Here is a 20,767-nt window from a genome sequence, read left to right on the forward strand (position 1 = left end):
TGTCTTCTCTGCTATGAGTCAAAATGGCATTGATCGATTATAGGTAATGCTCATATCCAGTGATCTCCAAAACAGCGGTGCTGGGGAGACAGGATAGGAAACACACAGGTAAAACTCAAATATTAAAACCTATCTATACCAAACTTACTCAATGGCATCACTCCTCTTATAGCAGGCGAGGGCCAAAACCCAACACAGTATAGAACTGGCACCTGTTTACTTTTATACCTTGATTTATCTGCTCCAGAAAATGTAAGTAAGTACATTTTGAATCATTTTTGCATACACTGCTAATAAGTTGCACCCAAATTTTACTTACTTTTTTCTTGTGCCTTTCATGCTTACATAAAGCTATGTACTGATGATAGCTTTTGGAAATTATTTTATTCTCTTTTGTCTTTTCTCCCTTTTCTTAAAGCAAATATCCTAAAATATTTTAATAAAAATCTTAGCATTTTGAAGCCATTTTGAACATAAGTTCACAGTCTGAAGTGTATTAAGACCCACTGAGCAGGTTTGCAGCTCCAAAATTAAAATTAAAAAAAACCCCAAACTTGAACACCTAAAATTTGTTAGGCTTCTAAATATATACTGAGGCACTTAAGCAAGAATTCTGATTTTCAGAGGTAACAAGTACCAGTAGTTCACCCTACAATCACCCACATTTTGAGGAAAATATAAATTTATACATATATTTAAAGTTCTCTGAAGCTGAGAATTTGTTTTGCAGGCTTCGTTCAGAAACAACACTAGAAGCTGGTGTTACAGAATATCCAAGAGTACAACACAAGAACGATCTTGGTAAACAAGGAAGGGGAGATATACTTTTATGAAACTGCTTCACAGATCAGCAAGTTCTCTAATATGCAGCCTAGTAAATTTGCTTTAGAAGGAGTACAAGTTGATAAATCTCCCTTGCTATGCTTTCTGTCGATTGATATGATAAGATATATTTTACTTAAAATTAGGATTGTCTGAAGCTCAGTGGATTTAATTATTTGTAATTATCCAGCTGTTGTCAGTATGTGGCCATTTTATGACAGTGGTGTCTACTGTGTGGGTCAGGTTCAACTGTATATCTTTTCAAACACAGAATTAATGTACTATTGATGAAACCATTACTAGAACCAAATTAAAGTCTAGGCTGATGTATTGGTCCACAGGGTGCTGTCAGACATGAAAGGAGTAATTAGTATTCATTACTTCATACTCTGCAACATTCCAATTATTAATGAACTTCAACTGCTGGACTACACCATATCTATCACAAATACCTTTCTAGTCTTTCTTTATTAGGAAAAAAAAAAATTCAAAGTGCCTGACACAACTACTAAACCAAACAAATAACAGAAATGAATCTAGAATGAGGAAAACTCTGCTTATTTGGTAATAAAGGGGTATATATATTACCAGTGCCCCACAAAGGAGACCTGCCACATCTTCAATGAGCCACAGAATGCTAGGCCATGTAACACTGCTAAAATATTCACCAGGAGAACCGATATTTGAATAGCTTCATATATTTGTGTTTGTGTCTGTGTTCATGTGTACAGCCCTGTTGTGCTGCTTGGAAGCCTTTGCTAAGTAAATGCTAAACTATATCGCTGTGACCCTTGTCCTTTTCAATCCAACTTCCTTCTACTCTTTTACATCCCTCTGTCTCATGCCTTAAGACTCATTAGACCGTGCAATTTCTGATCTCTCTTTCAGACCGGTATAATTCTAATTTTCAGCAGAGTTTCTTCACTATAGATTCTAAAAAGCAAGCTATATGATCTTACTCTGAAGTACTTCATATACCATTACAGAAAAATGCAATAAAAAGGAATAATTTGAAGATCTCACAGTGCAGGGCAAGAGTGCATCTCCTAGGAGCTTCATGTACGCAAGGAGATTTGAGCTGTTGCGTATTGCTTAGATTTACTGTGCAGGCACCAATGCCTGAAATATGGGGGGAAGGAGGGAGAAAAAGCATGTGTAATCTGTCCAAAACTAGATACCATTTTTATTAACTTATCATCTTGCAGATTTTCCCTTTTAACAATCTGAAACTGCAAGTACTCTAAATACTCCAAGTAACATTTGACACCCATCCAGAAATTCTTCAGGGGTATCTCTGACTTTTTATCAGGATAAACATCATATTCTTCAACCTGAAAAATTTAGCTTGTTGATGTGTTGTTTGAAAACAGGAATAGAAGAGAGGAACACTTTCAGGCTTAAAAATAAATTCACATTTGAGGAGAGACAATAACATGGCATTTCAGCTCATCAGATGAAACATTTAATGAGGTTTACCAAGTCTACTCTCATGCAACCACAAATCAACATTATTCTTTAGGTAACAGCTGCCTTGAAGACTCAACAACCGCGTTGGAAGTTTTCATGAAAGGTGATGGAAGACATTACAGACTGAAATTCTTTTGCACCAAGGATTTTAGTACAAGCTGAAAATGTGTATCTAAAGGTATCTTAATTAGATCTTAGGAAATATTTTTGATGATATTTTCTAAATTTGACAACAATTTTTCAAAATCTAGGGAAAAGGGGGGCATGGGAATGAAAGATGAGGTTCACAGACATCCCCCACAAAAGGTCAGAACATGAGGTTTCCCTCCCTTGTACCATCTACCACTCCTGCCACAGCAGTGTCAGAACAGGGAAGACGCATTAACTCCGCCTTGAGTTAACCTGATTTGAATTTGAATCTCCCACTTGAATGCCCAGCTACAGACCTCTGGGGTGAAGCTCACACAGCTGTCGGAGCTGTAGTCCTTCCTGTTCTTGGGTGTTTGGAGCACTCTCATGCGAAATGGGGCGTGTGAGTTTTGGTGCTAGCAAAGTAGGTTTCTGGGTAAAACTGAAGAGACAGCAACACCGCTGCTACGTCTGCCTCAATGGATTTGTGAACACTATCAACTGGGCTGGTTTGATGCACGGGACATTGGCAGCAATACCAATGCAAAGAGTCCCCATCTCTGGCTTGCCCATCTCTGCCCTGTGTTGTGGCATACCAGTTTTTCCTCATTAGCTTTACTTTTTTCCTTTTTTTTTTTCCTTTTTTAAGCCAGTTCATTGATTTGTTTCATGGGGTGGCCCAACAAACAGTTATGGCAACACACTGCAAAGAGGAGGCATGGTTTTCTTATGCTGATATTGCAGCTGGAAATCCCTACATTGTTAAATCCAAATCTAGCCTGTCATTTCCAATGCTTTCCCTTTTGCTATAGATGCCTAACATGGAAATGAAATATTTCCTTTTCTTTTGAGCCAAATTATAATATATGCTCCTGCTTGTTTTCTTCCTTTTTTGAAGTAAAAAAAGTAAAGATTTTCACTTTGGGTTGAGAAATTCACACACGTCTATCTTGTATTTCGAGTCCAATTTGAGAATTGAGAAGAGAATTTTGTTTTCTACTCAGATGCAGATACTAACATTTTAATATCCACTTATCACCAGTTTTTAGCCATTAAATTAAAAAAAAAAAAACAACCAACTTCATGAAGGGTTATGAAGCAGTAAGCAAAATGTGGCAATCAAAGCAATATATATCCAGTTATCATGGAAAAATTCTGATTACTCAAGTATACTTACTTTCCCATTTTAACTGTATGTCTTCCGAGCAGGGGATCAAATATGGGATCAATATATTCACCCATGTTTACGATTAGTACAGTCTCTCCACAAGCCAAAGCTCTTTCAATGGTCTTCAGAAAACTTAACATGAAAAATAAAAAAACAAACCCTCAAATATTAGATAAATGCTGATCATAGACAGATTTCTTTTGTGTAACAGAATTGGAGAAGTTTTTCTCAAAGAGCATGGTTAAACCATGCAAAACGGTTCACACAGAATTTCCCAGTGGTTAAGAGCTCGACAGTTTTGAGTTCAACATCTTTACCCCTATGCAGTTGCTAGTCCTCATATTAAACAAAAAATGTATTGCTGGGGCTTTTCTTATAAGCGAATAGGAGGATATAGCCCCACATTGAAGACATCGGAACTGACATAGAGAAGCTGGGGGGGCACATATATCTTTTAGCTATTGTTATTTTTTTAATTATATGTTTTTGTGTTACAGCTTTTGGTATATTCTCATATAAATATTCACTATAAATGCTTTCTTTAAGGCATTGCATCTGAATGACTTGGAAGAACTCTGTTTTAACAGGCACTGAGAAGAGAGTAGATAATCGTGGAAGGATAAGTAAGCCGACAATATAGCTTCATGCAGAAGGGTACTGCAGGGTACGAATGAAAATCACAATTATTTGTGAGGGTTGGAAAAAGAATTAAAAAAAAATCAGGGCAGGTGAGGGAAAAGAGTTTGTTCAGAGGAGCAGACCAGATAAACGATTAACGCTTCATTTAAAAATGAGGCATTACTGTGGCCATTTACTGTGCTGTTGTATCTGGAATTCAGTAAAATAAACTCAGATAGCCCTTTGAAATGGAGCAGTTAAATCTTACCTAGTTGTCTCCCAAAATCAAAGTAAATATGAGAAAAGATATGAACAGATCAATTACATGCAAGTGCTATCAACTTACAACTAATTCAGTAATAGCAATGAGAATTAAAAACATGTTTATCAGCAAGAGACTTGATAATTGGCTTTTGCCTTGAATGCCGTACACTGAATTGTACCCCACCTCTGTAAGGTGCACGTGCTGTGTCCTGCTGACTACACTGTACAGTATAAGCAACACCATATCATCGGGATTTGCACCTTACCTATCGAAAAAGTTATTTGCCCCTCACAAGAAGAGCACCTCAACTTCCACTTCATTTCCTCCTCAACATTTGAAAATCGCATAAAAAAGGTCCTCTTTCAAGCACCAGTTTAAATGGAAAGTGATGCTATGGACAAACAAGCAGCAGTGATGTAATATTTCAAGTCTTCAAGTAAGCGCATTCCAACAAGCAGCTTACAAAAATTAGGGGAACTTCAGGGCAGTAAACATGAAAGCCAATTCTTCAGCATGCACATACCCTTTCTGTCCTAGATGTACGACTTTAAGGTCAGCTCCATATTTATTCTTTATCCATTTAATTCCCTGTTGCTGGGGATCTATCATCAGAGGCCAGCGCTCGCAGTTTGTTAGAATAGTGGCATTTTCTTTTGACATCCTATCACCGGGCAGTCCCTCGTTACTCCATGCCGCTATTGTAGCATCATCCGTCAACGTGGCAATCGGGTTCGGGCCCTCCGCCACCGGAATAGGAACCTTTGAATCAGAGTGGAATATAATCATCCAGCAAGGTTACCGAGCAGCAAGACATGACTCAGTCAATGCACAAGATAACTGGGCTGATGATATAAATTAAGGCTTTCTAGGCAGAAAAGCAAGGAGGATCCCTGTGGAGTCTCAGATGCAAAAGAATATACTAGGAAATGTGGTAAGAAGCAGCTTATTATAGTTATCACAGATTTTAAAAAAACATGTTTTCATCCAAGACATTTACTTCATAAAATATATTTATAGTTTGATAAAGTTAAAAAACCCACCATATATTATAAATTTCAGTGTATACGGATTCTGATATTGCAAATTCAATGCTCATGTATGCTCTTGAGCAGGTATTTCTGGAACATAAATCAGTATTTATGTACACAAAAATAACAAAAACAGGTTTCCCATTTTATTAATATAGTTCAGCTATATGTTAACAAGGTCAAGAGCCAGAGAACGGGACCATCTCCAGGGGCAGAGGCAGCCTTGGAGCTCCCTGCATGGCTCTTGTGTGAGTGCTCCTTCGCTGAGAAGGAAGCTGTGGTCTCCACGTACACTAGAGCAGTCCGCAGCCAGCCACGCTTGCTGGATACTACCTTGTCGCAGGCATTTACAGGGAGATGAAAACAACGAGAAATGGAACATCTGAAATCAGAGCTTACCAAGTGGGTATGCGTGGGAAGGGAGATGCCTAACGCAACACAACAGAATAAGAGAGAGTGAATAACTAAGTTATTTGGAAAAAAAAGTGGCTAGTGGAACATAAAAGATGATCTATACCGGATGCCTGGAATTAAATTTTTCCTTACTAAAGCAAGGGCAAACCCTCACAAATGCCTTCACGATGTTATCCCAGGCTTCCTTATTTGAGATGTCTGGATTGAATTCTAAACCCATAAATTAAAGGAAAGCACAGCATCATCAGTATTTAGCCTGAACTATCTTCTACCCCATTCAGAAGTGTTTTAAAAACTCTTCCATCAAAATTTTCCTCTCCCCTAGACATGTATAGTCCTTAGTACTGGCTTGTAGACTTTTTAAAAGTGCACACTGAAATAAAAAAGCATGTAAATCCGGTGGTTATTTCTAAAGGAAGTCATTACATATATTTAAGTTGAGCCAAATTTGCACAATTATTAGTATTAATAAGAATGGCACCATACCTCTAGTGCAGTTTCTGTGGCATAATGTCATAGTTACCATATTATTACAAAATACATACCACCTTAAAATTGTCTAACCCCTGATTCTAATCACCGAGCCAAAAAAAAACCTAATATTTGATGAACTTGCTGAAAATATAAGCACAAAAGGACCAACAGGCATATGCTCCCCTCTGCAAGCATGCAATCTATTTATCTCCTGTGTGTAACACATTTATCTAAATATAGCAGAAGACTGAAAATATGATTCGTTTTATCTCTGGACTGTAAGGCAAGCAATACAATCATTTCCATGAGCTGAAATACTTCCTTGTGGAAAACAGTAGCGTTGGGGTATTATCAGGGTTTCTAATACAGATTTTCACACAATGCAAGAAAAATATTTTAATATATAGATACATCTGTTGACCCCGTATCTACACAAAACTGATACTTCATGGCAGAGAACTGCTTGTTGTTCCTGCTAAAGAGGTCTATTAATAAACATCTATTTTTAACATCACTTCCCAAATGCATTTCTCTCCTCTTTTCCACTCTTCCCCATTTGCAGGAAAACAGTCAAAGCTGAAATGAGGTATTTTATCTCACTGCTGTTCAGTGAAAGCATCTTAAAAACTAAAAAGTTACAGTATGGATTATTTTTATTTACAAAAATGTTCAATCCATTTCAGAGGATTCTTAAAAGAGTTAAGAATGACATTTATTTCTAGGGTCCCACTACTGAAAACAAATATACAGGGATAATTTTTTCTACCTATCAGCGTTAGGCTGCAAGGTAGAAGGAAGTTTTTGAGAAAGAACTTCATCTGCAGACAAATTTTTGGTGGAAAAGGACAGGGAGATGTTCCATGCAAAACAAAGCTCCACACTAATTAGTGACACTTAAATGCTCGCACAAAGCAAACATCTACAAAAAGATGCCCCTGCAATTCTGAGTGCTGACCTGGGGAAACTTGGATTTGGCTTTAACTGTATTTCCAGAGTGTCCTCAGGCAACTCAGCTCGCCTGCTGTGCCTTTGCTTTGTGATTTAAAATGGGGTAAGACTTCCACACGTCACATATTTCAGAGAATAAACTACATTAATTGTGATACAATGCTGTGATTTGTGGCACATGAGAAATAAGAAATAAGTAGCAAGAAGTGAGGAGCATTTGCAGCAGTAAGGAAGAAAGGAATGGTCCAAAGCTTCACAAGGAAGGATGGAGAAAGCTTTGCAGAGACAATTCTAAGTGTTAGAGCCTCTATGCATTTATTGAGTACTATCATGTTCTCCGTGTACAGAGAAATGGGAATTATCATAACTACACGCTCTTCCTGGAGCTGAAAAGCTAAGCAGAGTAGGTCTCTCTATACAGCTCTATCACTATTTATAGCATTTGGTATTAAACAGGTGTCACAAAGGACAGAATTTGGCATTGAGAATTGGAAAGGGAAGGGATTTTCTTTTCCCAAAGAGCACTTAACCTCTCTCTTCCATTCCCCTCCAAATGTACCTGTAATCTGAGGAAAGCGTGTGTGTGTGTGTGTGTGTGTTCCACACACATACATACATACATATATATATATATATACACATACACACTAGAAAACAAATACCTGCAAAGAGTATTTTATAGCCACTTTTAAACACAGATATATACTTCAAATTTTTGAAAGACAGCAACTTTAACAAACCAGTCTCTTCACTGGAGACTCCCATTTTGTACAGCAAATTTTACCTTTTGTGACTTTAGAAAAGGAATCCAGAAATGTTCCATCAGTTCCTGGCGATACTGTTTTGTGAAGGGTCCAAAGTAAGACACAAACGCTGCTGTTAATAAGACATCAACGCATGAAGTTTTTCTTTTGCACTTTGAGATTTTCAACAGACTGGCTCCAACACATGTCTTCAGACTGCAAAGCAAAATTAGAAAATGTCATCTCCCGAACAACTTGGAAGCAACAGAAAGTTTAATCTCCACATTAAAAACCAGAAGCATGCAAAAGCACAACAGGAACGGTACTCTGTCAGCAAGAGATACACTTCCTAAGACTGCAAGGCTGGAAACAATCCATAATTTCTGGTGGTGATTTGAAGCCTTTGAATCCGAAAAAATATGATGGAGCTCTTCATCAAGTATTCTATGTCCTTCCCTTTTCTGATTTTTTTTCAGTAATGGTGCTTTTGCCTAGACCAGATACAGTACGGCAGACACATGGCAATACCGGCAGCATCTGGCATCCTACTGCCAGGTACAGTATGGCAGCACTGCCTTGTGCGAAGGGCAATCATTTCTAGCAAGATTCAGAAAAGGCAAGGAAACAAGAATATTAGAAGAAAAAAAAGATGAAGAAAGGAGAAAAAGCTGTTTCAACCTCAACAAAGATGTGACTTCTACTTTTTTCTCACGCTTTTTTCCAAGGGAAGGGGCAAGGTAGAAGAGTTGCGGGGTTTTTTCCTCTTATTCGTCTGACTTTTTTTACCTACTAGCTACAGAAGTTTTACTGAGTTAAGAGCTGTAATGATTTCGAATTTCGACAGGAGGAAAGACAAGGGTGGTCAAACAGACAGGTTGCCCAAAGAGGTTGTGGAGTTTCTATCCTGGGAGATATTCAAAACCCAACTGGACATGGTCCTGAGCAATCTGGTCTAATCAACCCAGTTTGAGCAGGGGGGTTGGACTAGATGATCTCAGAAGGTTCCTTCCAGCCTCAATGATTCTGTTAAAGTTTAACTCTAGAAATCATTTTCTTCATACTTTTTTCCTCCAGAGAGCCCTGATTTCTGGAATCCCTTGTGCACTTTGCAGAGTTCATCTTAACCACGCTTACCCTGGGATATTTTGGATGAATAGTCAGGAACGGTCCCAGGTACTGATGATTTCTTATTAGTATCTATATGGAAAGCTGTTATTTTATTCCAGTTATGTTGTAAAGACAGCCCACCATCTATTTAAAATGTTGAAATGGTAACTAAAGAATTTCAGAGAAATGAAAGTATCTTCTTTAAAGAAAGTTAATGTTTAAGATATGGATCAAATAATCATCTCCGTTTCAACTGGAATTTATGACATGGTATAAAAACCAAACTAGCAGTATTTGGCACATTATACTTTGCTTGTTCCATGTATACAATTCACAGCAAAGGAATGAATGTATGCATGAATGTATGCTCAAATAGTTTCAGCATGGAAAGGAAGGTAAAAATTGATCATCCATTAGAGTCATCTTCAAACTGATGAAATTCTAGATGTAAAATTGGAATAGACTGCCATAACCTTTCTTCCTTGTTTGTACTGTTTGAAATGCTCATGGTAAAATAAAAGTTGTTTCACAGTTTGTTCACTTGTATCAGGGAAACCTCAGGAAATCATTCTCCAGCGAGCAGAGGGACTGAAGCAAAGAAAGAAGGAAAGCACACTGCTAAACAACTTATAAGGACCATCCTTTACCCACTGTCTGTACAGACATTTATTTTTCAGAGCAATGACAGTAATCAAAACATATTTTTGCAGTCCTTTACATGATGTAATCAAAATCAATGAAAATCACTGAATAGAAAGGATCCTCCATACTTCAAATAATTTCATGTAAAATGCTTGCATTTTGCTGGTGCTAGCTGCTTGAGAACTTAAAAGAATACTCTTAGATGTGCTCATTCTTGAAAGCCTTAAAAATGTATAAAATCTGATCTCAAATAACAACTCACTCATTTTAAAAATAAATTTCTATGTGTACAAAACCAAAATAATTGTTAAATTTGATATTCATGAAGTATTTTCCATTTATATTTTTCAGAAAAATCAGAAATATTTACTGAAATGGTTAAACATCCTATCCTGCAAAGACAGACACAGAATTCTACGACAACAGAAGACTCAAACTCTTTTGTTATAAAATAGGAATATAAAATATCTACTAAGAAAATGGAAGTATCTTTAATCAAAGTATCGTGCTTAAAAGGGTTAGAATTTAAATGTTTCACAGAGTAAACACAGGAACTCAGCGTGTGAAGGCCTCCTAAACCCCAGTTACATTCATAAGAGATGCCCAAAAAATGACTATTCCTGTTGAAAGCTCTAACAGCAATCTTTGTAATGTAGCAGTTTTGTTTTGAAGTATTTTAGACATCCATTTTTTTCCTCCAGAAGTCATTGGATTTTTCTTTAAACCATTAACTGAAGGCAGCAAGACAATAAATCCATTAATTTACAAGAGGGCTTTTTTGATTTATCCATTCTCTCTTCTTGTTGTCACTGACTGGTAAGTCATAAACAATAAAGAGCACCCACCTCATTCTCCAAAATAGCTTTGAAATTTGAAGATTTACTAAACATAGAATGATTGTCTATTTAAATCTTCAGTAATTTTACCATACCACCCAAGCACCATAAATCACTAGTGACATTGGCTAACAAGGGTTTAAGAGTTGGAACATGCAGTGTAATAAATTTCCAGACAGTTAAAAATCACTATAATTTTATTCTAATGCATTATAGATTGCCTGTAATGTCATCCTGGCCGGGGTGACCCATTTCTAATTTTGAACAGCTGTTCAGCTCGGGAGTTAGTTAATGATTAAATATAAATTGCCTGATTTATTAGTCTGAATGGTTGAGCTTCCAGGTCAATGCTATATAGACAAAATCATCAGTCTTGATGCTTTTCAGAAGTTAACTGTCTCCTGTTCTAGTCAAAAAGAATTTATTCTCAGAGGAAAAGCCTTGACGTTCTCAATTAATCCTTTTAAATATTTTCCCCTTTAACTTACACAATAAGATCACTAATAAAAACTCAGATCTTGGAGAAAAACTTTTTTTAACTATGTAGAAACCTCCAAATCCAAGACTTGGAGACTACCTATGGGCAAAGGCCATTGGCTTCCACAGAGCTTCCAAAGGTTTTGGGGGTCTGCAGGGTCAGGCTAACACTGACTGTCGCGGGCATCTTGGGGCAAACAAAAGGTTTTATATGCAGATAGTAACAGTGACTTCAGTGTTTTTCTACCAAAGCAAAGATTATTTACACATTTTATATTTCTGGGCATATTAATTTCGGAATTGTGTATGAAAAATGGATCTGCTTTAATTGCACTGGGGGCTTTTGGTTAGTTCTATATGCTTACATTAATTTTTTTCTAAACTGATTTAATCTTCTTGATTGCCAGCCTCTGCTGAGAAATTTGCAGAAACAAAAGTATTCACTTTGTGATCTTAGAAAGCAAGGTCACAGGGATTTTATGAAATCCAACTTAAAATATTTATTCAGACTGCCTTGGGAACTTGCGCAGTAGTGCAAATATTCTTTGTACTTTTTATTTCCTGTTATTTACACCTATTTGTCAAAAAGGAATGGTTAAAATTCTAGATGATTAATTGAGACAGCACAATTTCTGTAAAGACTTAGGAAAGACTGCACAGCAAAGCTGTGGCTGACTTCAATGGTTACTGATCATTAAATAGGCATGTGTTAGCTTTAATGATGTTTGTCTGCAAATAAGCTAATAACCACACTGAAATATATATAATTGTAACATAAATACATTTCATTCTTATATAAAAATTAATAGTTTCTGCAAAAGGAAAAGATCAAAAGGAAACAGCAAATATCTGATTGGTGCCTTTCACTTATTTACAATCTAAAGTGCAACAGGGGCAGATGTGGGGTGACTCGATCCTGACCTAGAGGATTATTCAGTCTTTCTGCTCATTAACTAGAGGCTGCCCAGCCTGTCACAATGTGTTCGCAGTTGTGTATAAATGTGGTGACTTAGTTATCGAGACTTCTCTCTAGCAATCATGCCAACATCAGTTGCTCAGCATTACATGATTTTGAGGAAATGCAATTGCGGTGCAGCACATTTTACTTCTCAGGATTTTATTATGGGTTTATTTTGTGGTTTGGTTTTTCTTTTTCTATTTAAATGATTTCTAATAAGGGTGTCATCTTGCACCTGTGCGTCCCCTCCCCCCAAGCCTTTCTTCCCCCACACTATCCTCGAAAATTTAAGTTTAACCTCATGCTCAACAAAACATTTCAAATATTTCAAAACTCACACTAGCACGAACATTCAGGCAAAATCTTCTTACCTGAAGTCCCTTGACCAGCCTGTTGGCCAGCTCAATAGTTTTGTTTGTTTGATTCACATCATCTTGACATTGGACTTTCTCTGCAACTGCTTTCTTGAGTGAAGCTGTGAGCTTACGCAGATTGCTATCCAGAACCTATTCAGAAAAGGGATGGTGAAATACTACAGCTTAAGATTTGTTGCATTTTTTTGTGGGTTTTTATTTATTTAATTATTTTATTTCATTTTATTTTATATAATATATTTTAATGACAATAATTGTAGACAGTACCTTTAAGTCTGAAGGATACAAACTTGAGAGAAAGGTTTTGTTGTACTCTGTTCTTTCTACAGCTCCTGGCGCAATGTAAGTACGCTAACTAACAACAAGCAGATCAGGTGCTTGGAGATAATAATAGGAAGAGAAATGTTTCTGCGTGATGACAATGGCCTGTATTGCAGTAGGATCTAGAGGTCCCAGATAAAACTGCAAGTTTATTGTGCTAGATCCAGTAACAAACATCCTAGGCCATTGTAACTATGTCCTATGTATTCTGGAACATTTAAAATTGTGCCAGAAAGAAAAAAAAATGCAAAAAAAGAATTATTATTTTTATTTGGTATATGAGCCTGGTGGCATGAGAAGATCCAGCAATTGGCTCTTGGGCAGACAGGATGGTTTCACCAGTGGCAGGAAACAAGCAGATCTCCTGCATGCCAGTCCACACCTTCACCACAGATCTTTAACCACACTTTCATGCACTCTGCTCAAAAGGCAGCAACATGCCCTCCCTCTGCTTTCAGGGGTTTCATACTGAATGCACCTCAACTCAGTAGCAGCCACTGCCCACCCCCAGTGAGCCCCTGCAAATTCCCTCTCAGACTGCTCAGACCCTTTATTTTCCTCAGTCTCTATCACTCCTGCCATACAACTGGTAATTTGCTGAGCTGCAGCATTTTCTCCAGATTCTCTTAACTGAGCAGCTAGGATGACATGGGATTTTTAGACGAAATCATGTAAAATTGTTTCTGTCAATGCCTACTTAACTAAAACAGCTGAAATATGCTTGGCTGAGGAGCTATCTTGTTGTTGTTGAAACACAATACCCTGTCTTTCTGAAAAAGTCTAAGAAATACGGGAATAATCAGTCAAGAATAGTTAGTCAACAGAACAGGGGGAGGAAAAAATTACAAGTTTCTTCTGGTTGTAAAAATAGAAACTCCAAACTACTGCATTTGTTCATCAAAAAGAACCAAAAAAAAAAGGAAAACCACCCACAATGTGTTTATCTCAGTTTTCCCTTTCATCAGGAAGATAAACACTTACATTCTTTCCTACTCTATCAGAAAAACAGAGAATCCTTTCCAGCTCAGCAAACGAATAAGACCTAATGAAAAGAAAGGTGTTAAAAAAGTCAGATGGTTGAGTGATAAAAGCTAAGAGGTTAACACCTTGAAAAGTACTATTTTTACAAATAATCAGGTGAGGCAAAAGTTGAATACAGGAACAGGGCTTGAAAGACCATTTTGAAAAAAGAAAAGACAAGGCAAGACAACAGAGGCTGCAGCAGGCAAGTTGCCTGAAACGGTTTTGTTTCTCTAGAGTAGCTACAGAACTAACAACAGTGATTTCCACTTCAGAACAAAATTTTCCCATCTCAGGTTTAATGGAAGAACCGTAACAGGAGCAAGGAGTGCATATCTCCACCAAAGCTCTGTGGTTTTGCAGAATAAGAGTTAGATCTCATCTGACAAGTTTAGTGCTTGTATTGATGGTGTGCAATCAGGAAATTTCACAATAATACATAAATTAAAAATAAGAAATTAATTGGCAAAGTGGGAAAGATGAAATTAAAACCTAGAGCTTGATAAAGAAGGTTGGCTTGATTTCTTAGGAATAATGAGGCAGCCAATCCACTTTTTAATGGTGATGGATCTTAAATTGAGAGACTAATGAGGACTTTCGCTCAATAAGGGCATCTCACAGAGATGGGCTATAAGTAAAATTCCATTAGTCTAGCATGCAAGATATGAGAAGAATGAACACAGAAACAGTTCTCTCTTCTTTCTTTTTTTTTAAGAGAGGCTTATTTCTAGGCATCTAAAGTTTGCCTGCATTATAACATAGACCTGACCGTAGTTCAGGTACACTCATCCATCAAAGGCTCAGGTAGTAAAGATGGCAAGAACATTCTTCTGCAGTGAGACAAACAGTAAGGAATGCCCCAACATCTCTGTGGGGTTTTTTTGGTACATAATAGTCTCCTTTATCAGAGCACTTCCTATCTCTTGACTTTTGAATAGGAAAGGCATCACTACAAAACACGCCATTCCCTTGTCATTCTTTCATAGGATGTAACATAAATAAAGTATAAGTCTAGCAACAGCAGGGTTACATATTGAATTTTACACCCCAGTACTCTAAATTCTATGGGATAGTTCACATGTTTTAAAAATGCTTGTTATTGAGAAAGTTAGTGCCAGGGAACTACGCTCTACAAATCACAGCAGAGAGACATTACTCTCCATAGCAAGCCTGCTGGACTGTGCCCTTTTATAATCCTTTTCAGAGTGTATCTTCACTGTATTTAAGTGCTCTCATATGTTAATAGCAATGATTGCAATGATAAATAATACAAATTGTACCATCTCCTCCAAAAGGATGAACTTGGCCCAACTTTTTAGCTTTAACACTAATAAATATACTACCTTTCCTTCTCTTTTTTTGCATGTAATAGTCATATGTATTGTAATATATATGTGAATGTAAAATCATAATTTTCACAAATATTTTTAGCAGATAACTGTAGTCTCTTTAATGATGGAAATCTGATTTCATTTCACTCAAAATGCTTAAAAAATAATTTTGCTTGTGAAGAAACAATCCTTTTTTCTATTTCTTAACCTTCTCTCCTTTCCATTCACTGTAAATATATAGCAATAGTTTGACTGGATGGACAAATGTCCATCTTCGTATATTAAAACCTCGTCATGCCGGAAAGAATCAGCAGGCATCACCATCCACAGAGTATTTTTTTTATCATCTTTAAAACATTGTAAATATTTAAAATTACATACTCTATTAGTATTAGTACCAGTCTGTGTATATTTGACATAAAAAAAAATTACTGTGACAATATTCATTACAATATTGCCCATGTTTGATAAGAATTTAATTTCTCATTTAAAGAGATATTCTGGAAGCCACGAGAAGCGAAAGGAGGTTAGTTTAACTGTGCTGTCTAGGCCGAAGATGTATTATTGATTACTAACAGCTGCACCAATTATCATCACTGAAAATTGCTGGCTGCAAAAACTTCCATATGAAAAATATGTACAACTCTCCTTCTCTCTCTCTTTGCCAACAGAAAGAAGCTGAATTATGAGTCAGGGATCACAGAACATCCATGAATGCAGAAGCAGAGATCACCAACAACTGATACCGTGCCTTCAAGTCTATTCTTCAGAAAACTGGATAGAGGAAGATGGGAAAGAGACAGGCAAGTAAATGACCAGAAGGGAAAAGGGCAAGACATGAACTGAAGGATGGGGGGCAACTGAATGTGTGCATTGATGCTTGGATAATGATAAGAAGAACTCTAATGCCACTTGAAATGTATTTAAAAGAGACTAGATAGAAGAGTAACTGCTTCATTGCTCTAAATTTGTTTAGTTCCAGAATGAAGAGGACTACTAAAGGCTAGCATTCATAAATGACATACAAAATATCTCTCTCTTCTGTACTGCTTGTTTTCATGCAGATTCAGATGAATTTGCACTGGTGGAGTACCTTCTTCTTGTGGGCTCTACATACTGGTGTTGCGCAAGCTTAAAAGAAATTTGGCTCTTCAGAGGATGACTGATAGGGCTGCACAGCACTTCTACTACTCCTGAAGAAGAGGTGGGGGGTGAGGTGGGGGGTGAGGTGAAAACTTCCTGCAGACTGGATCCAATCAGCAGGCAGCCCAGATAGAGATATAGAAAAATATCCATATATTGGGAGTGACCATCCTTCAGCATTAGATGACCTCCTATTTTTACAGACTATGGATGCATACAACTGAAATAAGGAATAAGAGCTTTCTACAGGCTTATGGGTTACAGAGGGTTATCAGCAGCTAAGGTAAACAAAAACTAGGCACTTCTCACTTTCCAGAAGAAATACAAGTTTGCCTTCTCTTTATACCCGTTTCACAGACTCCCTTACACAGTGAATCATACTTTTAAAAGGTGTGACATGAGCCAGCTGGAACAGGTTGCATAGGGCAGGGGTGCACGTTACAAAATACTGAATGCAAACATTAAATGAAGCAGATTGAGAAGTTACCATGGTTGGAAAAATGGAGCTGATGAAACTTTGCTAGATGTGAAACTCTCTGGAAAAGTGGAAGACAACTGGTGAATATTTGTACAGCACTTCTAACTCTAAAAATGGATGGCACTAAAAAGTCAATGTTTCACTCTGAATTTGCATCTTTTCATCAGCTAATCCTGGTTAATGCTACTGCTGTATGTACTAGTCCTCCCCATGGGACATCACGTTGAACATCAGGTCCTTTAAAGTGTGGATTGATACAAGTTTCCAGCTGAGGAACTCAAGCTGATTTTAAATGTAAAATTGAACAGCGCAGTTCAGGATTATTGAATAGGGATGAAAATCTACAGACTAAGATATTCACTGTTGACCACGTTGAGCATGTTTAGATGGAGGAAAAAGCTGAGCCCAGAAACCTAAGCGGAGGCTCTGTGAAATGCCAGCTGTAACTGTCATTAAAACCATAGTTTTATTTAATGCGTTTTAGCTCATTCCACCTACTGAACCTTACTAATGAACTCAGCCTCTCATCATCCTCTAACATTTCACAGGTAGGAAACTGAGCACTAATGATCAGAGAAAAAGCATCTCTCAGCCATACAATTTTCTATAGTTGAAACTTGGATTAACACTTTATAAAGTGGGTGTCACTCCCCAGCTTGTTATAATTCTGGAAACTTAAACTTCCTTCTAAGATTCCTAGACTGTTTGAAGCTCTGGTGCATCCTAATTTGCAATTTTTTTCCCCTTCTAGTTGCCAGTCCTGGGGAAACTATCAACGGCTTTTATACACGTGTCTTCGTGTTATGCACTACACTTTTATAGATACTTCGATCATTTCCAGTCTGCCACACAGCTATTAGTTAAGACGTAAGTTAAACATGTAATTACAACTAGGTTACTTCAATCACTTTCAAATCTTTTCTTTAAATAACATTTTAAATCCTCTCAATGAATAAGAAATTACATTCTTTCCTTTCTATGAGTACAATAGATACATAAATCATTGTTAGTCCAAGTGTGTGTAAGCTTATGCACAGCATACCCCATTTGGATATAGCGTATGTATAGGTAAATAGTTCATGGAAATGACTAACTTCAGTTGCCTCACATATGGAAAAAAGCATGACAAATTAGATGAGAATCCTATTGCTAGCTGGAATTTGCAAGACATTTGAAAGAACAACATTTTGCATTGGCCTGTGCAAAGAATTGCACTGTAACTGAAGCTTTTGAAGTGAAATATGGTATGAATCAGTTGTAAAAATAATAGTTTTAACTGGGTCCTCCCACCTTGTAAAAGGAAGCCTGGTTGAACATGCAGTATGGATTTTATAAAGTGGTTAGGAAAAATATTCATATTAAATGACAATATGTGACAACTGTTGGCCTAACACAGGAAACAGATAACTGCAGAGGGAACTGCAACTTTGTCTGCGGTGCAGAATTCTTCCTACTAGGAACTGAATATAGCTGAGAGAAAAACTGCTGCTAACCACCTCCAGAAAAACTCATGAGGAGATGAAAGGGGGAGAGGAAGTAAATAAATATACAAAGACAGGACTAGATTCAAAGTTGGAGGCTTACTGAACTGCAAGATCACCTAAACCAGGAAAAGGTTCTTTGAGATACTGTCAGGCAAGTAACAGAGATGCATTAGTGCTCTTCTTTGAGGAACACATTAAACCAATAAAAGATTCCATGAGCTTCAGGGGTGACTGCTGTGTATTAAAAATAATTAAAGAAAAGAATTTAAAAGCTATTTTAGTCCAAAAAGTAAGTATTTGCACTTAATAAACATATATCAGTATAGCTGTGTGAAATAAAAAAAAAAGATTCTTCAGTAAAGCTATCTTTTAGTGTAGATACAAGCTTCACGAGGGCAGATGCACTTTGATCTGAATGGCCAGCTCCAAGGTCACAAGGCTAAGCTGTATCATATGGAAGCAAAATACTTGCCGTAGCAGCTGATGGGATTTTTGGGGTGGGGGGCAGAGGGGACCAGAAGAGGAAGGGAGATAGTAAAAGCTATTTTTGTTCACCCATTAAATCTGCATCTCCTTCAGAACAAAAAAAGCTGGTACTACAATAGCAGTAGGCATAACAGGAAATTTCTGAAATAAAGAATTAAATTCTGAGATACCATAATTCACAGATTTCTAAGAGTTTCAGTAAAAGTGAATCTTGCCCTTTTTCTTAAATTGATAATTTAAGAGAAAAGAGTGAGAATAATCCCCATATTATGTACTTGTTCAGCCTTCACTTATTGCTTGATATTTTAAATTGTGAGATTTCAGGTCTAAATATTACCAACAAAAGAATTCTCAAGCCAAGTCAAAGCCTTCTAAACTCAATTAATGCCGTGTCTTCCTAGAATCATAGAATCATTAAGGTTGGAAAAGACCTCTAAGATCATCGTGTCCAACCGTCAACCCAACACACCATGCCCACTACACCATGTCCCTAAGCACCTCATCTACGCGTCTTTTAAATACTTCCAGGGATGGTGACTCCACCACTTCCCTGGGCAGCCTGTTCCAAGGCCTGACCACTCTTTCAGTAAAGAAATTTCTCCTAATGTCCAATCTAAACCTCCCTTGGCGCAACTTGAGGCCATTTCCTCTCGTCCTATCGCTAGTTACTTGGCAGAAGAGACCAACACCCACCTCGCTACAACCTCCTTCCACGTAGCTGTAGAGAGCGATGAGCTCTTCCCTCAACCTCCTCTTCTCCAGACTAAACAACTCCAGTTCCTTCAGCAGCTCCTCATAAGCCTTGTGCTCCAGGCCCTTCACCAGCTTCGTTGCCCTCCTCTGGACACGCTCCAGCACCTCCATGTCCTTCTTGTAGTGAGGGGCCCAGAACTGAACACAGTATTCGAGGTGCGGCCTCACCAGTGCCGAGTTCGAATTTGGCAGAGATAAAATAAATACAATGAAATGCTCTTCCTTTGACTTGTCTTCTATTTTTTGCAATTAATAAATCCCAGTGGTGCTCAGTGGCTTGAGTTTGTCACCAAAGGTACACAGAGGAGAACAACGCAGGGTCATATCTTATTCCCCTAAATTCAAACTGTAAGGAAATGACGTGATTTAATTTCTCTTTCTCTGGCTCTCATATTTAACTATTCTTTTACTCTCTCATCTCAGATACTATATAATGACCCATTGATCATTACCTTTCCCATAAAGACTTTTGCGGCTTTCCAGCTTCGGTCTTTGGGCACTTTTCCTTTACATGCCAGTAAAACCATTACTGCAGCAATAACATTGATTACAGCCACTGGTGGGTTGGTGAAGGTTTTCAGTTCTGTAAGATTAAACTGAAAAAAGAAGATCAGAGGAACAGTTACAGAATTGTGCAAAAACAGTAGATTTGTCCCACAGAAGCTTTCTGATTACCAGCATACAACCCTCAGCTCTTTGAAGACTATTACTAATTATTTTATGTGGTGAAAATACTTATGATCACAGCCCATCCCTTGCTCTGCAATCCTATGCGCAACTTAGCCAAGTAGGGTGATGGGAAGTGTAATGCCAGGTCAGGTACAGCAGTTGCCAACCTGTTACTTTGGAGCATGCTGCCCAGAAAAGATGGAAATTTGATTGTGCTTGGCAGCTTGGCACTAGAATGACCATTTAATAGCCTTGAACTATTTGAATGATGAACAAATTTTTTTTGCAGACATCAAACTGTATGATCTTTACCTCATTAAGCATGTTTAAGGCAGCTGTAGCAGCAAAAACAGCAGATTCAGATTTCAGCAGGTCCTCCTCACATTCTTTCTGTCTCAGATTTACTTCTCCTTGGATTGTTGCTACCTATTAAAACAATGAATCTTAAGATTTATATTGAAAACTAAGGCTGTAAATCAAATCAGAGCTGCTTAAGCACTCACACTTGCAGTGTAATGTCTGTATACACAAACAGCTTTTAAAACCCATTATTTTATGTTATGCATAAAAAAGACCTCTACAACTCTGACACTCAAGCAGGTTTGTGCTCAG

General features: G+C 37.5%; 1 protein-coding gene across 1 annotated transcript in view; it reads right to left on the reverse strand.

Moving 5' to 3' along the window:
- DNAH11 (dynein axonemal heavy chain 11) overlaps positions 1 to 20,767 on the reverse strand; it is a 158,071-nt gene that overhangs the window by 30,324 nt on the left and 106,980 nt on the right. Inside the window, 7 exon segments of the mRNA XM_075140860.1 lie at positions 3,596 to 3,718; positions 4,993 to 5,228; positions 8,118 to 8,240; positions 8,242 to 8,292; positions 12,468 to 12,602; positions 19,939 to 20,082; positions 20,468 to 20,581. Of these exon segments, the coding sequence (XP_074996961.1) occupies positions 3,596 to 3,718; positions 4,993 to 5,228; positions 8,118 to 8,240; positions 8,242 to 8,292; positions 12,468 to 12,602; positions 19,939 to 20,082; positions 20,468 to 20,581 (926 nt within the window).

Source organism: Calonectris borealis, chromosome 2 (genome assembly GCF_964195595.1).
Source record: "Calonectris borealis chromosome 2, bCalBor7.hap1.2, whole genome shotgun sequence".
NCBI classification, from domain to species: Eukaryota; Metazoa; Chordata; class Aves; order Procellariiformes; family Procellariidae; genus Calonectris; species Calonectris borealis.